We start from the raw sequence: 21,748 nt of genomic DNA, 5'->3' as shown, positions 1-21,748 counted from the left end.
ATCAGTCTTTTGCTGGTTCTTTTTTTATTGTTAATATGCCCAGAGTTCTCTTAACCTTCTTAATCGTAATCCAAGTAAACACAACACTTAATAATTTTCTCCTGTTTTGCATGACTTCCAGGTAAGAAGGAAGAAAAATTACTGGCTATTGAGTACCCACTATGCATTAGGCTCTAGAACAGATTCTTTTTTATATACAACTTAATAAATTTGCAGAGCATTTTGGCCATTTGGGTGATGTTGCCATTTTATTGAGACTAAAAGAATGCTAAGTAACTTACATACGAATATAGCTAGTAAATATAAGTAAGGGCTAGAGGTATGGCTGTGCAGATAGAGGCATGACTAGCACTTAGGAGGTTCTGGGTTTGATGGCCTGTAACACAATAAAGTGGTGGTGGTGCTGCTGCTACTGGTAGTGGAGCTGGTGTAACTGTAATCAAAAGGTGTTTTAATGATCAGCACCACCCTGTATTCTTAGAGATGTACTTAATTCTCAGTACTCTTATTTCAAGGATTAGGCCAGTCCCACTAGCCTACTTCTGTCTTCATCTATTACAGATGAAGGTATGCCTATATCATAGCGTATCATATGCTTTTTCTTCTATGGGTGTCTGATAGACCCTGTTGTATCTTCCTCTTTGGATGTCTCCCTCATTTTAAGGTCCTGAAAGTTGGAGGGTATTTGCTTTTTCATATTTGTATTCAACAAAAGTAACAACCTAACATTTAAAAAAAAAAAACTAACATTTTTTGAGAAATTTAGTGTTCACAGTTGTAGACCTGTGAATTTAATCAAATATGTTTTTTTCTTTTACAATGTAAATCTTTTTTCTGTCCTGCGAATGTCTAGCAGTCATAATAGACAGCTCATACAGAGCATTCTCAAGTACAAGACTCCAATGAAGTCCTTACCATCTGTCTTAGTTTGGGTTTGACTGCTGTGAAGAAACACCATGGTCACAGTAACTCTTATAAAGGAAAACATTCAATTGGGGCTGGGTTAGAGTTCAGAAGTTTAGTCTGTTATCATCACAGCAGGGAGCATGGTGGGAAGCATACATGCAGACTTGGTGCTAGAGAATCAGCTGAAAACATCTGGATTGGCAGGCAGCAGGAAGCAAGTGAGCCACTGGGCTTGGCTTGAGCTTTTGAAACCTCAAAACCCACCCCCAGTAATACATTTTGTCCAACAAGGCCACACCTACTCCAACAAGGTCACATGTCCTAATTCTTCAAATAATGGCACTCCCAATTCGCCTATATGGGGCCATTTTCATTCAGACTACCACATCACTGACCACCTACTTTCCAGAATACCAAATAATAATATAATATAGTAATAATAACAACAACAACAACAACAACATTTCTAGTCATTGCACTATGGCTTTGGAACAATTGTTGGCACTTTCCCTTATTCCTCTTTCAATACAAAGGGGCTATAGGGTGCCACATTCAAACATATGATTCTGATGTAGACATTCCTCTAAACTGAATATGAAAGGCTGATGTAAGAGGAACTTTTTGCTTAAAAATAGAGCATAAATGCCCCTCGTAAGATGTTCGTGCCACTCTCCATACCAGGAAGGGTCTGCTAGCAGCCTCAGAGATGGAGATGAGATGGCATGGATAGTCCACAGCGCAGAGTGTATTCAAAAGCCTTCTAACTAATCCTTGTTTACAGTAGTTTCTCCATATCTTTACCTTCCTGAGATTTGTCACCCTAGAAGCTCAACATGCTTTCCCTTTGCCTTGTCATTTCTCTGAAAAAAATACTGGTTTTTGTTAAGATGCTATACTGGTCCAGGATCTGCCACTACTCTGAGTGCCTAATCCCCAGTGCCTCCATGTGTCTGTACCCCATAGGTGTTGAACTTGTGTTGTTGTCCCTTGTTGTCCTGCCTGTGGTCAGATTTAATTGCAGAACTCTTAGCAGAGCAGCTAGGTAGATAAAGAAAAGCTTTCCTCTTCTGTGGGTGACATATCCACACTCTCTTGTTATCATAAGGATATTTTTTAGAATAAACACAAACTCTTATGGGAACGTAAGAAAATTTGAGAAGTCTAGTATGAACTAGTTAGCATAAGAAGGTTTCACTAGAACCACAGTTATTCTCTCTCTATTATTTGGATTACAGGTACTTGTCAGAAACTTAAGTTTCTATTTGATTACATCCAGATTTTCAGCATTTTTGTGGTATAGTAGGAAATGCTGACTCAAGGGGGTAGAGAAAGAGACAGAGAGACAGAGAAAGAGACAGAGAGAGACAGAGAGACAGAGAGGAAGGAAGAAGAGGAAGAGGAGGAGGAAGAAGAAACATTTGGGGTACCCTCTTAGCCTTCTTACTTTTTGTACCATGCTAAAACTTTATGTAAAATACTAGTGTCTATTTTAAGAGATTAGCTACAAAGACACAGAGCCAGGACACTTGGACACAGGACTGTTAAAATAACATTAGGCAACTATCTTAAAGGTAATAGTGTGCTTTTGCCTCCATTTTGCTACAATTGATTATTTACTTTATCTTAGAGATTTACAAATGTGTGTGTATCTATGTAGTATGTATGTATGTATGTATGTATGTATGTTTGTTTGTTTGTTTTCCAAGACAGGATTTCTTTTCTCTATGTAACCCTGGCTGTCCTGGAACTCACTCTGTAGACCAGGCTGGCCTCAAATTCAGATATCCTCAGCCTCCTGAATGCTGAGATTAAAGGTGTGGACCATCACTCTCCAGTTTGGAAATTTAGAAATTTTAAACTGCACGTAATTCCTAATGTTAGTAGCCTCATTAGGGAAGAATTTATTTAATCAGGGATGGTCAAAACTATATTTTATTTTGTCTAATAAAACATCAGAATTAAATTGATGTTTAAAACTGCTGTTTATAAAGGCCTGTGGCATATGAAAGTTACTTGGTTTTCAGAATTTCAACTTTAATAGTTACTAAGTAGTACTCAGTATTATGCTGTAGGTTTTTGTGTTTCAGTGTTAGATGTATATAAACGTAGCCAGCCTTCCCAATGTACTGTATTGCTTCTGTGTACCCTGCAATTAGTAAAAGTCAGTCTTTTCATAAACACTCCAGCCTGAGGGCGTGTCACCAAATGCTGGTATATGCTCTTCTGTTCACATTCTGTCATTGTACCCTAACACCTATCTTGTCTGGAGATTTCAGTAATGTGACAAGGATTATAGCTTCCCACTTTGAACACAGGGCATAAGATCAGATTTCTGTCTGTTCTTGCTAGAAAGCAAGAGTGATTAGGGACAGCATTTAGCTGTCTGTCTGTCTGGTTTTACTGTGAGCATCACATGTTAGGAAAAGCTAGTTCATCTGTCTGTGTGTTTGGGATTCAACAGTATAGACTGTCAGACTAACACTGATTGAAGGTGGACTGGGAGGGGAAAGCCTATCTGTCCAATGGCTCGCCATTGGCTTCCTATTACAGCATTCTCCCCTGAGACTTGCTCTGCATGCTCATTCACCTACCTCCCCCTCTGCTTGCTCCCCTTCCTTTCTTACCCCTTCATTACTGATTCACAGCTAGAGGCAGCACGGTGGCGGTGGCGGCAGCAGTAACGGGGCAGCGACAGCGACAGCAACAGCAGCAGGGCTGCTTGTCAGGAATCACGGATTGCAATGAGCTCATCCTTTTCTCCTTGCAGCTTCACAACTGCCCTGGCTTCCTGGCTACAGCTACTGCCGCCTGCTCGCCTGCTCGTACACAGATATATATTCATATTCATTCTCTCTCTCTCTCTCTCTCTCTCTCTCTCTCTCTCTCTCTCTCTCTCTCTCTCTCTCTCTCTCACACACACACACACACACACACACACACCCCTCTCAGTCACACATGCTAGAGCCCTCTGAGCTTGTCCATTTTGACACATGCATCTGAACTCTTCCTGCTCCGCTCCTGGCTATTTTTCCAGGATTCAGTTGCTTTTGCCTTTGCCATTTTTTATTTACAGCAACCTTTGATTTCCTTCTCTAGTCTACTCCAGGGCTTGTGCATAGTTGATAATTTAGACATAATGTTTTTCTTGTGGCGACATTAGCTGACAGTTCCCATCACAGACCATTTTGTGCATCCTCCTGGGGAGACGGAGCCTGGCTCCCCTCTATCTGCAGTTCTTAGGATTGTGGATGAGAGATCCAGCTTTCTCATTCTGGATACCTATTTACTGCTCATGGAAGAAGGGGTGCCCTGCCCAGCCCCAGCTGCTAAGCTCACACCTCCTGTCAAAAAGTCCCAGGACATGCACGACGAGAGGAGCAAGCTGGTGAATGAGTATGCATGTCGAGTGCTGGAACTTCTGGGGATGGGGCATCGGCTGTTTGTGCCACGGCTTCTGGCGGTGAGATTGTTTTTCATTGAACTTAATTTGTAGAGAGTCTGTGTAGTCCTCTATGAGAATGTCACTCTGGAGGCTTGCGGGTTCCTGTTTTCTTCCCTTTCAACCCTTTCTACTGAGGAGGGTTCAGTGGCCACTGCTGTGTAGCTTCCTTGAAGCCTGGACCATGCCACTCCTTAATTGGCTATAGGAAATTATGGCTCTTTTCTCAGAGCCGAGGGTCATATTAGTAGCATTATCTCTGTGGCAAGGGGGGGGGGGCATTTTCAGGCTGTCTAGGCTCAGCAATGAACCAGAAAAACCCCAAAACTTGATGTGGGTGTTCTGTTATTTATTTCTGCAAAGGGTTAAATTTTACAACAGAAATAGCCATCTATCTAGACTATGCAAGGCTGGCTTCCCAACCTCCTCAGATGATTGCCAATTAGATTCGGGCAATGGGATTTATTACCTAAAAATCCTTGGGTAAGGAATTGCACGCTTCTCTCCTGGGGTGATTGAACTATGTGTCTATAAAATGGCATACAGCTACTAGGTCTGTTCTATGAGTCTGAGAAGTCTGGCTTGTTTGTTATTTGATTTTCTGGATAAGAGAAAAATCAGCCTTCTTCATTTGCTGTCAAGGGTTAAAATTAAATACCCACAATTGCTGTGGCAGGGTTTCTCTTCAGTGGTTCCAGAGCTGTACCTAGCAACTGTTGGGTGATATAATTGGTCTACAGTAGTCCTATACCATCACTTGGTAATTGGAAGGAAAAAAAAAAAAACCTTTGTCTGTGTTATAGACTAGAATTTTAATGCTATTCTGGGTTTATATGATTCTCTCAGATGCATATCTTTTCAGTACAGTGTTTATTTGACTGGATTTAATTCTTCTCTTCCTCCATTTCTTCTGTCTGATCATAACAGACATTCTGTAGCCATGTGTATGAGAGATTTCCTACCATGAAAAAAGTCAGTTGATCATTGCAAGATGAAGTTAGATATGACGAGCAGTATAAAATTAAAGGGATGTTATTTGAGAAATATGACTTTTTTTCCATGTGGGGAAGAATTTTTACAAATCTGAGTATATATGTTTTAATTTCTAGGTAAACTGATTCACAGTTTAATTTACAAGGGGAAAAATGGAAAGATCCTTATTAGAAATGAGTTTTATTTTTAAGTCCAGAAAATTTGTTGCTAGAAATTGCTAATATACATTTAAACAAATTCCTTGCATCTCTGAGTCTTGGTGTAACAAATTTCCAAGTCTTAAAGGCTACTTACCTGTGATTCAAGGGCTTCTACTGATGACTTCACAGACCCTGGTGTAGCCTATTTTATTTTCAAGTTTTCAGTATTTTAGAGTAAAACATGAATTGATAGCTTAAAAGATGTCTCACAGTCATGTCTGTACTAAAGATAAATTTAAACTTCTGGTTTTAAACATTTAATTAGCAATAAAATTCACAGGGAGTTGGGCTCCCAAACTTGAGATCTTAGGGAGGTTACATATGTCCCTGTGTTTCAGATGCACAAATCTGGATTCAAATGATGGATCTAAAATAAGTGCTTCCCTCAGGGGTTTTTGGACTCTACATTATAGAGCCTAGGCAATAGTGCTAACTGTATGGCAAAAGACTAACATATGCTGAGCTGTATTTGTGGCCGTTTAGAAGTCTCTGGCATTGCTATACACAGTTGCCCTTGAAAGATTATTGATAGAACCCTTGGTTGTATGTAGCTTATATGTGGGGAGTCCTTTAATTAACATGGTGGCTGTGAATTGGGATCTGCTATCCAAGAAGTTATCACTCAAAGTTTAGCTTGTATACTGGGAGGGTGGGGGATGGGCTTAGTTGCTCAGCTCAGTCTTATTGGACTGACTCATGATTCAGGATTGATGGTGGTCCTAGGAGGCATCTTACCACATGCAGTATCAGTATCTGTCCATTTCCAGCTGGGAGGCCAAGACAAAAGTTTAAGACATGACTCTGCCTTTTTAGTTATGTTTTAAACATGACTGCAAACAAACATGTACAGATAAGTTATTTTATTTTAAAATGTCAATACATTTCTTCATTATAAATTAGTTTCTTTAAAAAAAAAAAAAAAAAAAGTCAAAGCCAGGTACAGCTGTGCTTCCCTTTGACCCTGGCACTCAGGAGGCTGAAGCCAAGGATCATCTCGTGCTACATAGTGAGTTCCAGGCCAACCTGTCCTACAAAGTGCCTCATGTAAAAAACAAAAACAAGCAAGTAAATAATGACTTATCCAACCAGAGCTGTAGATTTGCTCTTTGAGCTTTATTTATAGTTCTTAATTGACACAGAGAGAACTAAATGATGAGGCTTGTGTGACGGTGAGAGACCAGCAAATACAGGATACACATTTAGGGTCTATATGATTTACCTCTCAAAAATACAGACAGTAAAGAACAGTCCCTCCAATAGATCAAGTACTTAAACATGTACTTCATTTTGGATATTACCACGATGCATCAGCTCCATGTGATGACTTAGCAAACATGTTTCTTTATTGGAATTAAAATACCCAAATAGATGTAAACATCTTACACATCAGCTACAGGTTCTCCTTATCCTCTTCTAAAGGTTCTTAGGCCTACAACAGTTGAGGGGAGACTAAACAGAAAACCTATAGGACATCATAAATGAAAGAAGAAAAGGCCATTCAGAATAAAAACAGTGCAGAGGAGAAAAGAACCATGCAGCTTCCCCTGCCCCAAAAACTCACCCAGAATTTGTTGCTTAGTAGAGAGCTTGAGGAAAAATTTCTCATCCAAGAGTACTTAGGAGTTTAGAATAGAAACATCTGGAACTAAAACTCAGCTATTAGAACTGTTTCCACCCAATTTTCTTCTTTAAAAAAGAAAGAAAATGTGTTATTCTTACACTGCATTTTTCAGTGGGAAAACACATTGAATGTGGTGTCAGCAGAAGCACATAACACATGGCCAGAGGTTTTTCACTGCTGATGAACTTTGTGGGGGAAGAACTTTTACTCCCTTTACAGTCAGGATTCTTTTTTTCTCTCTAGGGCTTTTTTTTTTTTTTTTTTTTTTTTTTTTTTCATTCATATGACATGAGAAGTTACTATCATGTCATTAGATATTAAAATTAGTCTCACCTATATTTTCAATACTGCTCCTCTGGATATTTCCACAGTAAGTTCAAAAGACTTCCAGTAAAGATTGAGGGTGTGTGCGCACACACACACACAAACACACACACACACACAAATGCACACATTCAAGCAAATATTCTAGCTGTTCATTTAGTAACCATTGCAATATTTCATTTTAATGAAAAATGTTATGCTATCAAAATATACCCTAATATGTTTTTAGTTTATGGGCTTTTCTGAAATAAAGCAAAGGTAAAAAACTACTGGAGGCCAGGTTATCTTCTCTTTTTACCTCTATTGCTAGCATCTGTAGAGATTGCTCAATGAAGGGAGATTATTGCTTTTTACAAAGTTAAAAACTCAAGTACAGAAGATGTCATGTGTATACTTTTTATGCCCCTCCAAAGTCCCAAAACATCTTCATGTTAAAATAAGTTCAAAATCAGTTCTCTAATTTGGATTGTGTGAATTTTGTCTCTTAATCCTGTGTCTGCTGTACCTAGTAGAGCGTATATGAATCTATAGACCACACTTATATTGATGTTTGTTGTGTGCTTGACTATTTTATTTCTATTACTGCGGCAATGTCAAAAAATATGCTAGGATGACCACCTCTCCAAGATATTTCTTACTACCTACTTGGAAAAAAAAAAAAAACAGAAGTAGAATTTGTATAAATGTCTTTAATCAGACCGACAGGCTACATATGTAATCCTGTACAAATGAAGGAATGAGTGATGTCGCCTCTGAAGATGTAAGGGATAAACATAGTTTACATTATGAAAAGACTGTCATAAAGAAAGAGTTGTGTATTGGTAAACCACTGATTTATTTAGATGTTATTGTGTAGATGTTACTTCTGACCACTGTTACTTAACAGTGTTGAGGAATACTTGCCTTTTGATAGTTTACTGTTCCCTTGCAATTATTTAAAGGTACTGTAGAAAAACTTAAGAATTGACCAGTAAAGATGTGAAAAAAAAAAGGTTCATCTTTTATTGGTTATGCTTATAAACCAAAAGTTAATAATTTTCCAGTTGAGGAATAATAGCCTTTTCAGTGTAAATCAAGTCTAGCTTGATGGGATTCTGTGGTTAGAAGCCAGGACATCTTATGGGGGGTACTTGGTTTGGTTACAGAAGAGTTTGTCTTTCTGTTAAAGCTTAAGACTTATCAGCATGAAATCATATGCTAAGCCTGTCTTCATTGTCAGGGGATTAATATTCATATAACTCCAAGCTTAATTATAGCCATTGTTATCATCTTTATAGCAGGTAATTATTAATTCGTGTGGATTAGATCCTGGTTGAGGCCATGTGTTCTTTTCACAGGAAGCACTTCTCATTGTGCCTTAGACTAACACTGATATTAATGCTTGACATCTCTGAAACATGTATTTAATAAAATACATTCAGTGCTTCCCAAAGTATGAACATATAGTCTTTCATATATGTAATATATATTTAAGGGATGTGAGGAGGATAAGGAAAGGACAAGAAAGGTATTAAAAGGCTAGGTAAGTTTGTCTCTGAGTTGTGAGATGTTATGTTAAACTTTAAACTCCTGTCTTCCTTAAGCTAAGTAGTTACATCTGTGGGTAAAGAGCTTGCTGTGCAGGGAGGAAAATGTCAGTTCTAATCCTCAGCACCTACATTAAAAACAAGATGCCATGGTGTGTACCTCTAACCCCAACACCAGGGAGTAGAGTTGGGGATACCCCATGGGTATCACTGGCCAGCCAGGCTAGATAAAACAACAAATGTCTGGTTCTGTGCAAGGCCTTATCTGAAAACATGAAATAGAGAGGCAACTGAAGGCCTGGTGTCACCTTGGGCTCTTTAAGCATTCACACATGGGCAAGTTTACTACAGTGCCCATTTTGCTTTTATGTGAGGAACTATGACTCTGTAATACAAATCTAAAACCAAACCAAACACTCAGTGAAACTTCCAGGTAGATACACACACACATAAATTATCATTTTTAAAGCATTTTTAAAAACAAACTAAAGATCAATAGCTCGGGGTTAGAACATATGATTAGTGTGGGTGAGGGCCCAGTTCTGTTCCCAGCACCAAATACCTACTTTGTGTCAAGTTCCTAGTGAGGCATCCAAAGCTTTGTAAACTAGGAAGGGTCCATGCCTCAGCTGTAGAGGGAAAACCTCTTAGATACAGTTGTCAGAAAATGGAGTTTCCCCTATAAGCTTATAATGCACTTAATGGCATTGTGAAGATGTTTGAGGTGATACTTAATGATTAAAGAAGTCTTTTAAAGATAGGAAACTGGAGGAAGCCCCTTTGGGATCAAAGTAGGATTGCAGGTTATCTTTAGAACACCAAGGAGCAAAGGGTTTTTAATTTTGTTACTTTATTTTATGTCAATGGATGTTCTCATATCTGTGTGCCATGTACATGCAGTGCTGGCAGACGCTAGCTAGCAGAAGCCATTGGGTCCTCTAGAACTGGAATTACAGATGGTTGTAAGTTTCCATGTTGGTGCTAGGAGCAGAAACCCCTGCCCCCTATTCTCTGTAAGAGCAACAAGGACTCAGCCACTGAGCCATTTCTCTAGCCCCCAAAAGAGTCTTTTAAAAAAGATTTATTTATTTTTATAATGTATATGAGTACTGTATATATATGTACACTTACATGCCAGAAGAGGACATCAGATCCCAGTATAGATGGTTGTGAGCCACCCTGTGGTTATTGGGAATTGAACTCAGGACCTCTGGAAGAGCAGCTAGTGCTCTTAATCATTGAGCCATCTCCCCAGCCCCCAAAGGAGGTTTTTAAGTGCCTTTTGCTTAGTGGAATTTCTTTTTTATCATCGCAGTGAAATCATTTTTATTGAGATCCACAAGAAAAATTATTAGAGCCAGGCGGTGGTGGCGCACGCCTTTAATCCCAGCACTTGGGAGGCAGAGACAGGCGGATTTCTGAGTTCGAGGCCAGCCTGGTCTACAGAGTGAGTTCCAGGACAGTCAGGACTACACAGAGAAACCCTGTCTCAAAAAAAACAAAACAAAACAAAACAAAACAAAAAAAAACAAAAAAAACAAAAAAACAAAAAAAAAAAAAAAAAAAAAAAAAAAATTATTAGAACTTAGATTATAGATGTTTTATTTTTTATAACAAATAGGGGTTGTGTTCACATGTGTGAAGGTGTGATCGTACACTGGAGGAAAACACAGGGGTCCTCCTCTATCATTCTCTGCCTTCTTTCACCTCACTGAACTTGGAGCTAGGCTGGCTAGCCTGCAAGCCCTAGCAATCCTCCTGTTCCTATCCCATCATAGCACTGTAGTTACAGAGTTTTACGCTCAGCTTTTTACATAGGTGCCAAGATTCAGACTCAAGCCTTCATGCTTGTGCCCTCAGTGCTCTGACCATGGAGCAACCTTCTCCAGCCCCTGGACTACATTCTGAGTGCAGTTATAAATATCAGTGATGGTAGGCACTGTTTTTAACCACAAAATATCATTATGTAAGAATATTTGAGCAATAGAAAGATAATTTACCAAGTCATTATCCGTTATGTTGTTTTGGACTTAATATTTCATATAATTTATCTTGCTTTATTTTCAAGATGAGAAAATGTGTGCAACATCACAAGTTAGTCAGAGATGAAATTAGAATGTATTTATTTCAGCCTTTGCAACCATATTTAACTCCCTTTATATCCTAAGTACCTTCCAGAGATTGAGGTTCCATTTCTGTACTTCCAATCTTGGCCTTCCTTGTTATGTGATGTCACAGCTCTTTTACATCTTGGGTTCAACTGAGTTAGAGAAGCTAGTACTAATAGTGTTTTCTTATTACCATCATTGTTGTAGTCATTGTGGTGTGTGTGTGCGCGCACGCGCGTGTGTGTGCGTACGCGTGCTACCATGCGCTCACTCATGTGTCTGTCTTTTTGTCTGTGTGGTGGGAACATACACATCATACACATGCATGGGTGAGCATTAGAGAACAATTTTGTGGAGTTGTTTCTTTCATTCCACCTTTACATGAGTGCTAAAGATTAAACTCGTGTTATCAGGCTTACACAGTGTCCTAGTTAGGATTGCTATTGCTATAAGGAAACATCATGACCAATAAGCAAGTTGGGGAGAAAAAGGTTTACTTGGCTTACACTTCCATATCACTGTTCATCCTCAAAGGAAATCAGGACAGGAACTTAAAACAGGGCAGGAACTTGGAGGCAGGAGTTAATGCAAGGCCTTGGAGAGGTGCTGCTTACTGACTTTCTCAACATGGCTTGCTCAACCTACTTTTTTATAGAACCTGGACCACCAGCCCAGGGAAGGCACCACCCACAATGGACTGGTCCCTCTCCTACCAATCACTAATTGAGAAAGTGCCCTATAGCCACATAGAACCTGGACCACCAGCCCAGGGAAGGCACCACCCACAATGGACTGGTCCCTCTCCTACCAATCACTAATTGAGAAAATGCCCTATAGCCAGATTTTATGGACGCGTTTTCTTGATTGAGCTTCCCTTTTCCAAAATGACTATAGCTTGTAACAAGTTGACATAATGCTAGCCAGTACATATAGTAAGTGATTTAGCTACAGGGCTATCTTGCCTGCCTGCCAACAGCATTATAAGTGCATAGCCACCAGGTGATTTGACTTCTACTGTCCAGAGACTCAACCTGAGGTGGGCTTCAGTGCAGCCCACGTGCATGGCACTGCCTGCAAAGCACTGCCCTTGGGACTGTGGCCTCATACAAGAACTACCTCTGTCTTCATTGCCATTCCAACATGACTAAGTGTCCAATGTGTGAGGAAGAAGTATTCTTCATTCTTGATCCTAGCCTCTCTGCCATTTTATGTGAGCTCAATAACCAGGCTTGAAATTAGGTCCTGAGCAGATTTAGAAAATCAGGTAGCCAAGCCACCAGGTCAGAACCCCCTTTATTTCTCCAGCTTTTAAGACTCAATTATGTCATAGGATCTTACTTTCAAGTTCTGAAGGATAACCTAGAGCAATATCCTGTAATGTCTGTGGGTCTATGGGACCACACTGGACAAAAACTCAAAAAGAGGTAACCCATTCCTGGTACTGAGGTTTTTGTCCAGTAGTGTGTGACAATACTAATAACCTGATTGGCATATTGTCCCTTCATTCTAGGGTGACTCCATTTATACTCTTTTTATGTATGTATAGATATTCATTAGTGTGTATCAGAGATTTTGCCACCATTGTTTTTAATTTTTTACTAGAATATTACAGAAAATATTGCAAAATCTAAAGAAAAAAGTCATCTATTGTCCTTTTATCTGAGTAAACATTTTGTTGTGTTTCATTTTGGTCTTTTTTCCAAATGATTGATTTCCACATGGTGATTTTTAAAAAGTGAATTTAGCAAACTTTTGTTAGTATGAAGTCAGTAGTTAAGTGGATTGCTTCGTTTACTTTTTCATTGCTTTCTGTAGTTGTTGGATCTAGTCCTCATTTTCTTCATTTGAGCTGCTGCTGCCATGAGTGAAAGGCCATCTTCCCATTAGGTGTTTATTATGTAGCGCTGATGGGCCTTGATCCTGTGAATAAAATGTTCAAGGTGAAGTCACAGGTTAATCCATTTTCTTCCCTCTCCCTCTCCCTCTCCTTTTCTCCCTCCCCCTCTCCCCCTCTCCCCCTCTCCCCCTCTCCCCCTCTCCCCCCCTCCCCCCTCTCCCCCTCTCCCCCTCTCCCCCCCTCCCCCCCTCTCCCCCCCTCCCCCCTCCCCCCCTCTCCCCCTCTCCTCCTCTCCCCCCTCCCCCTCTCCCCCTCTCCCCCTCTCCCCCTCTCCCCCTCTCCTCCTCTCCCCCTCTCCCCCTCTCCCTTTCCTCTCCCTGTCTTCCCCCTTCTCTCTCCTCCCCCTCCCCTTCCCCCTCCCCCTCCCCCTCCCCTTCCCCCTCCCCCCCCAACTTCTAGCTTAGTAAACTTTTTCTGGACCTACTATTATAATCTCCATATAATATATATTAAATGTTAATTTGTTAATAATTGTCTCTTACATTGCTTTAGGATTTATGATTTCTGCATGTCTCATGCCAGTGTGTTCTGAATAGTAGAAATACTAAAAGTATCTAATGGTATATTCATGGAAATCCATAATATTTTTTTGTAATACATTTACTAGTTTAATGGGCACAGGCTGAAGTGTAGTGATGTGTCTTGGCGATTGTTTTACAGACCTCAAAGGAAGACCTCCTGCAGGCTGATTTTGAAGGTGCTTTGAAGTTTTTCAGAGTTCAGCTTCCAAAGAGATACCGGGCAGAGGAGAATGCGAGAAGATTGATGGAGCAGGCTTGCAATATCAAAGTAAGATCCGTGAACTTACATATGATGACAGTATAGCTTACATGTTGAATGATGTAAACATAGCAAAGCGTGTTCACCTCCTCGTGTCTGTGTTGCTGGTTTCTCAGTGTGTTTTAGGGTTGTTGTGTACACACTATTCTCTCCTAGATTTTTTGTCATTTCAGGATGTTGACAGTTGTTCTACCTTTAGTAGGACTCACAGTGAAAGGTTGGGGGCTCAGATTGTAATAAAAGGGAGGCAGTTATCTTTTAGGTGGGGCTCTGGAATGGGCTGCTATAATAGTGGTTTCTATGACAGCATACTTGCTATTTAGCTTTTGCCATCTGTTTTAAGATTATTTAGGACAGAGCAGGAAAAATATGTGAAGCAGTTCTTTCCTTTTCTTTAAGTACTTAAACAGTTTGAGTCTTGGTCTGTCCAGAGCCATCTCACATCTGCCAGATCCCTATAGATTTATTGGTCTGTGTTATGTGTCTGACTAAACAAATATTGTAAATTAACTTAAAATTGGAAGCTGTATCCAGACAAATGAAAATTAAGTTAGGTGAGCATATTTTCTCTAAAAGATTTAGAACGAGTTTCCTAATGTCAGTACATATACCTCCAAAAATATATTTACTTAATCATGACATAAATATAAATTTGTTTATTAAACCAAAAGACATTATGGATCTTATATCATCGTAGATGAAAACAGACAATAAATAATTAACAAAATAAATTATTTATGTCAGAAGGTGATAAGTAGCTGGGCAGTGGTGGCACACACCTTTAATCCTAGCACTTGGGAGGCAGAAGCGGGCAGATTTCTGAGTTCGAGGCCAGCCTGGTCTACAGAGTGAGTTCCAGGACAGCCAGGGCTATATAGAGAAACCCTGTCTCTTAAAAAAAAAAAAAGTGATAAGTAGATGTAGAAAAAGAAAAAAGGAAACAAATGCATAGTGATGTTTTTACTAGTGTATGTATGTAGACCTCCGTGAGACATGAATGAGACAGAGGCAGAGGGTAGGTAAGTCATGGGGAATAATGCTCCAGGCAGGGAAGAGCCGGTTGGAATGTCCTGAAATCAGCTCAGGCCCCGTGAGTGTAAAGGATGACATGTTGGCCAGGGGAGCTAGAGAAGAGTGTGGGAATTAGAATAGAAATTACAGGGCTCACAAAGGAGCAAAGAGTTGTCAGTTGTTATATTCAGGTTTACTTTGAAGTGGCAAGGAAGTATGTTGTGGGTTCTGAAAAGATGGCATATATCAGCTATATGATGGGTAAGAATGGGTAAAAGAAGTAGAGAGTGCACACAGAACCTGAAGTCATCCATGGGTGAGCTGAACCAGGATAGCAGCAGTGGAGAAGAAATAGATTAAAAATGGGAAAAACCTTGACATTTTTACTGTGTGTAAATTTAGTTGTGAGAAGATGAGGCAAGCTCATTCTAGATTTTGAACTAAGCAAATAAAACAAGTATTGCCATTAATTTAATGAGCTCATTACTTAAGATACTATTAAATGAGCCTAATAAATAATTGATTTGGAGTTTTTCCAGGTACTATGCCACTGCAAAACAACAATAAATTAAAAAACAAAAGGCAAAGTTTCCCTGTATAGCCTTAGCTGGCTGGCCTCTGAGTGCTGGCATTACAGGTATGTGACACCAGGTCCAGCTTGTGGGCTTGAAGTACTGTTCTCAACATCCATTTTTATTTTTAATTCTAACCTATTTTAAAATAAAGTATAAATGCCCCAAAGCACAAATCAACGCTGAAAGTAAATAACTGAATAGGAAAAAAATTATGGCTTTTGTCTTTCAGATGAACCCCATATTTTAAAAGATCACTTTTTAAGTATTCCCCCCTCCAAAGACCTCTCAAATTTTCATCTTGCATGCTATGTTGCTGAAGTCTTCAAGACTAATTATTTCAGCTGAGCATAGTAGCATATTCTTATTATTCCAACACTCAGGCAGTTGAGGCAAGATTGATTCAATTTTAGTTTGAAGTCAGCCCAGGCTAGACACATTTATCTCAAAACACAAACCAGAAAGATAGGAAGATAGACTGGCTGAACTAAATGTCTTAGCCAAAATTATGTTTACTCATAGATATTGAAGGTGTATTCTGAAGGCTGGGGACTGTTAAATAAATTTTGTGGTGAGTAAATTTGAAACAATTTTTTTGCTGCTGGTTGTTCCAGAGATGCCAAGAGAATTACAATTACCTGGGTTACATTTAGATTATGATTACTTTAGAAGTTTGTTAAAGTAAAACATTCAGTTCTAAGATATAAATGTACACCAGCCCTGATAACACATGCTTTTAATTCTAGCCCTTGGGAGGCACCTGTGAGTGGATCTCAGTGAATTCAAGGGCAGCCTAATCTACATGACAAGTTCTAGACTATCCAGGGCTACATAGTGAGATTCTGTTTCAAAAAAATAAAACTATAAAAGTAACATACAAAAGGCAACATTAACTAGAAGAAGGAAGTTAGGAAAGGAAGACAAGGTATTGGCTGATTATTTTACACAAGGAACTATGCTAGAGAACTCAGGAAATATGGATTAAAATGGGCCTTGGGGGAGTGAAAGAGATAAGCAGGGTGGGATGGGGTGGGTTTAGGAATGAAGAAATCCATGGGAGGGGAAATTACACAGTTATGCAAGACTTAAATGTAGGTCCTGATCAGAGATTAGGGAGGGAAGGGCTGGGGGATTAGAAGACAGGCAAGGTAAGCCAGCCTTGGGAAGCAATCTGAGTTTTAACCTGAGAATTCTGGTAAGGACTGAGAGGTTTTGAATGAAAGACAGAGATGGCCAGATTTATGTTTTAGACATGTCGTTTTATCTGCTGTGTGGAAAATGCATTGATGGGTGCCTTATGATGTTGGTGACAGCACTGTTCAAACACCCGTGCACAATCAAGAGAAGAGTGACAAGGGTGACTGTTATGAACTAGAGAGAAATGAACAGGAGATATTAAATAGAATCACCAGACCTCATGATTAGATGAGAACTAGGATGGGGAAGAGAGCCGGGGAAGGAACTTGGCATTCCTGTGTTGGCGCTTGGTAGTCATATCACACTGAGAAAGAAAAGAAGAGAGTAAATTGTATGAGTGGGTAATAAAGAGTGTACGATGTGTTACATTGCTGGCATAGAGCCCCACACTCGTATCCAGATAAGTAGAATAGCTAATAGTCAGGTAGATATTGAAGGAAGAGCTGAGCTAAAAATATATATTTGGAAGTCATACTATTAAAAGGTAGGAGTCAGTGAATAAAGGATGATACCAAGTGTTCAAAGAGAAGGTTGAGGATCAGTGCATAAGCATAAACATGAACTGTGTTTAGATGAGGGCAAAACTAAAAATGCAGAAGTCTCAAGAGTAAGAGATGTGAATGTTAAGAGAAAGGGCATTGTTATCAGTAAAATACATCGAGGTCCTGGGTTCTATCCTCCGCACAAGAGAAGGAAGATGATAAGGGCAAGTTAAGCAAGTATCAGTGGTTCCTAGAAGTCGTGTAATGTATTGAGGACTGGAAATGGACCTGGTACAATGCGTAATGGTCAAGAGGTACATTAAAGGATGGCCTTAGAGGGAGCAGTTTCAGTGGAGTGAGGAACAAGAGCCAATCATTAGAAGGATAAATAGGAAGTGAGTCAGTGGAGGAATGGAGATGAGGCACTTTAACTAAAAGGCTGTAGAGGGCAGGAAGTGGACGAAATAGCCAGCAAGTAAGTCAGAGGGTAAGTACATGAGCAGGATGGAAGATGGGCACAAAATACATGGGGTGGGGGGAGTGGCAATGTTGAGTCTTTAAATACTGAAAAGGAAACCTTAATGAAACGTACTTTTATACTGAGCATCTGCAGTGTGCCAGGTTCTATGCTAAATCTAAAGGATATGAGGCTGAGATAAAGCAAGTGTGCTCTCTGAACTCACAGAGCTCATAGTGCTGTAAGGAAGATGTTAGTAAGATAACCACATTAGTAATATAGAATACATAATATATAATTAGTAACATAGTAATTAGTTACAGAGATGGGAATAAAGTAATGAAGTTATTAGTAATTAAGTAAGATAACCACATGAGTAATACAATTACAGAGATGGGAATGTAACTGTAGATTTCTTGCCATTGTCTTAGTTATTTCTTTATATTTATGATAAAATATTCAAGCAAAGTAACTTAAAGAAGAAAGGGTTTGCCTTGGCTTATGGTTTTAGAGAGGTATAGTCCATCATGACAGGAAAGTATAGCAGTGGGAAGGAAAGGTGTAGAGGTAGAAACCAGAAGGATGAATGGTCACATCTCATCTACACTCAAGAAGCAGAGCTAGAACAAGAAGTGAAGCCATGCTATAAAGTCTCAAGATCATGCCCAGTGTGACCTACTTCCTTCAGCAAGGCTTCACTTCCTAAAAGTTTGCAACAGCCTTCTCAAACAGTATCACTAGCTAGGGGTCAGATACTCAGACACATAAGCCTATGGGGGTAACTTCACAGTCAAACCACATCTAGCATGTACAGAGTCCTGTGTTCCAACCCCAATACCACGTAAACTAGATGTGGTGGCATATTGCCCTAAGGATACGGAGGCAGAGACAGAATGACAAGTCAAAGCTCACCTGCAGCTCCATAGTGATTTCTTTTTTTTTTTTTAAAGATTTATTTATTTATTATATATGAGTACACTGTAGCTGTCTTCAGACACACCAGAAGAGGGCATCAGATCTCATTACAGATGGTTGTGAGCCACCATGTGGTTGCTGGGATTTGAACTCAGGACCTCTGGAAGTACAGTCAGTGCTCTTAACCACTGAGCCATTTCTCCAGCCCTCCATAGTGATTTCTAAGCTGTTCTGGGATACATGAGTCCCTATCCCCAAAGCAAAACCATATTTATAAGTAAGACTATTGCTCAGAACACTAACAAGGATATACGAGAGTAAAGAAAAGAAACCTGATTTTAACTCAGTAATTTAAGGACATGTTCTAGAATTGAGATGATAAAGGTATTCTAAAGTAGGATAATCTTATTTATGTACAGAGACTGTCAGAAGGGAGAGTATAATAGCTTTTAGAAACTGAGAGGGGCAATGTGACTGTCATCTAGTTATAAGGACATACGACACCAAAACACTCTCTACCTGTCAATAAGGAGAAACCCACAGAAAAAAGAAAAGTTGAAGATTCAACAAGGAAAAAGAAATGCATGAATAGTAAAGCACCTTCAATGAAGTAGTGCTTCCTCTCAGAAGAGTAGGTCTTTCATCCATTACAGTAGGGAAATAAGCAAGGGAGAGATGGATGGAGGAGTAAAGGCCGTTGTACACTTGAGTGAGGAGGAAATAGGAGCGGTTCCATCAGAAGCTCTGTGTTATTTCTGTTAAGCAGGACCTAGGATGAAGGAACTGTAGTAGAGTAAGAAGTCTGAAGCACATGGAAAAGGTTTTAGGCATTGCAGAAAACAAAAGAATTGCTGAACTGTATGAAGAGAGCATGAGTCTTTAGTAGCAAAAAAAAAAAAATATTTAAATATTTTATGTTTTGTCTAGAAATCTTCAGCAGTATAAATGTATATTTGGAGAAAGGAGAAAGTTATTTCAACCTGAGTTGGGGTTTGCCTGCATAAGGCAGAGGGTAGTGATATGTTCGTAAGATGATCTTGGGTAAGAGAAAAAGAGGAAGAAGAAAAGGAAGCATCCCTGATTTGCAGGTTCTGCAGGTTTTAAGGTGTGAATACTCCCAGTCTAGATGGTTTTAATCTACCAGTGACTTAATAGCCATATCAGTTTCCAAATATTGACAGTCATTCTCCTATGATGGTAGCTGCTGCCTCCAGCATATCTGAAGGTTAGGGAGATAGAGCTAGTGGCAGGAGGATCGACATAAGGGACACTGAAGTCTCATTAAACAGAAAGTAAAGACAGAATGGAACTAAGTGACTGGGAAGGGAGAGTATGACATAACGGAGAACTGTTAGACACCATGAATAGAAAGCAGGGAAGATGAGGTGATTAAATGACTTATTTATAGTCACTTGAGGAACAAAACCTTTTTTTCAAAAAATTCTTAAAGGAAGTTTTCTGACACTGTGATCAAAATTAATTGGTTATCACTTCAAGTTGGTTGCAGTAAAACCATGCCAGTAGCTATTGGCATCACAGTCAGCCATGATGTGCTTCTCTTTGTCCTAACAGCAGGGTCATCATTGCTTCTGGTTCATGTGGATCACATGTTCAAACCTTCAAAATGTGTGAAGAAGAATAAATAAAAATAGCAGAGGCAATTGAGTGCACTGGGAGTGAGTGAAGAGGCCGCTCTTGGCTAAATGGACAGTCCTAACCTGGCCTGTGGCTTATACAGCAGAACTGTCATGCTATTCTGTTCTGGAAGAGTAGTTACCAATGGCAAGGTGTTACTGTAAGGCCCCCCACGAAGGGAGGACCTCACCCAAGCCTCAGGAATTCGAAGCCACCCATTAACTCACAAGACACTGAACTTGATGCAATCAGCAAGAGGTATATTTCAATCAACATGTTGCGGTCAAGACCCATGACCCATGCAGGGGCAGTGGGTTCTGACCCCGGGGCTTTGGAGACAGAATTTAAAGCCAAAAACCACAACTCAAGGGGTGGGACCACAACCCAGGGGGAGTAAAGGAGGGTTATTGGGGAGTACCTGTGGAAAGTCCCAGCCCATTATTTAGTTTGTGACAGGGTCCAAGGAACAGTCATGGGGAACATTTTGTATAGGCTATTCTCTAAGAGCCTATTCATAATCAACCATCTATCTTGTGGTCAGCCAAGTTCCTGACCTACACTCTTGGTTCTGTTCAGTCTGCTAGGAGTTTTTGAAAAATTTTAACCCTTTCATTACCATAGTAACTGATTGCTTCAGAACATTCTAAACTGTGTTCTAGCTTAATTACCTATGCACTTGGCTAGTCAATCTCCAATCTTCCAGAATAGATGAGTACAACTTGAACTTACCCTTCATAAATCATTATTTTTGTGATAGTGGTGAATTCCCTTACCTTTTTCCTTCTGAGAACTCCATCTATATATATTTTTAAAGACTTGTATTTATTTATTTTATGCATGAGTGCTCTATCTGCATGTATACTTGCATACCAGAAGAGGGCATCAGATTCCATTATAGGTGGTTGTAAACGACCATGTAGTTGCTGGGAATTGAACTCAGGACCTCCAAAAGCTCTGACAGTATTCTTTACTGGTGAGCCATCTCTCTAGCCCGTCCATCCATATTTGTAACCATGGTTTTTAATTCATTTGAGAATAACTTCACTCTAAACCAAAATTATAAAGAGTATTAATACTTAAATCAGTTTGCTTCTTATTGCATGCTGTTTGCTATTTATTGCTAACCATTGTTGTATGTGAATAAGAATGTACTCTCCCAAATAAAAATTTCTTTTGAATTATTAAAAGCCACACAGAAGCTTTTGTTAACTCTATGGAGCCACATTCTCTGCCCTTACATGCAATAGTGAAGAGGTTCTTATTTTATTTATTTACTTTTTAAATGTTATAAAATTATGTATTGTGTTCCTCTCCTGTAAAGACCTCTCTATAATATGGACAAAACACTTGGGACTTTTTTAAAAATACTATAATCCCTTGCTGAAGAAATGTTCATTATGTTTTAGAATACAGAGATGTGGTGATTAGTAACTGATAATGAAGTAGTTTATAACATATCTTTTATTTCCCTCCCTCTTTTGAGACTTCTAATAGCATTCCTAATCCCCAGTGCACTTCAGATCTGGGACATTGTTTTGTTTTTTCCTAAGAAGCAAGGAGCAGGTAAATGCTGTATGTTGTCGGAAATAATTGGTTGAGTGTAGAAGACAAGCTCTCCTGCACACATAGGCACCAGGCACTTTGCACACTTAGGAAGCTCAGGCTTTATGCTATTCTTATGTGTT

At 39.5% G+C, this 21,748-nt stretch overlaps 1 protein-coding gene across 4 annotated transcripts in view; it reads left to right on the top strand.

Annotated features, from left to right (window-relative positions):
* Positions 1 to 21,748, top strand: part of Rabgap1l (RAB GTPase activating protein 1 like) — a 551,680-nt gene that overhangs the window by 413,446 nt on the left and 116,486 nt on the right. For 3 of the 4 annotated variants that reach the window (XM_034512812.2, XM_076941454.1, XM_076941455.1), the window contains exon 19: positions 13,675 to 13,803. In XM_034512812.2, coding sequence (XP_034368703.2) covers positions 13,675 to 13,803 — 129 coding nt within the window. Of the gene's footprint in view, positions 1 to 3,552; positions 4,367 to 13,674; positions 13,804 to 21,748 lie in introns of those variants that run through there. The other variant, XM_076941456.1, reaches the window with a different exon arrangement.

The sequence above is a fragment of the Arvicanthis niloticus genome, chromosome 10 (assembly GCF_011762505.2).
Source record: "Arvicanthis niloticus isolate mArvNil1 chromosome 10, mArvNil1.pat.X, whole genome shotgun sequence".
Classification (NCBI taxonomy): domain Eukaryota; kingdom Metazoa; phylum Chordata; class Mammalia; order Rodentia; family Muridae; genus Arvicanthis; species Arvicanthis niloticus.
The sequence above is the reverse complement of the archived record's forward strand: the minus strand, read 5'-3'. Positions and strand labels throughout refer to the sequence as shown.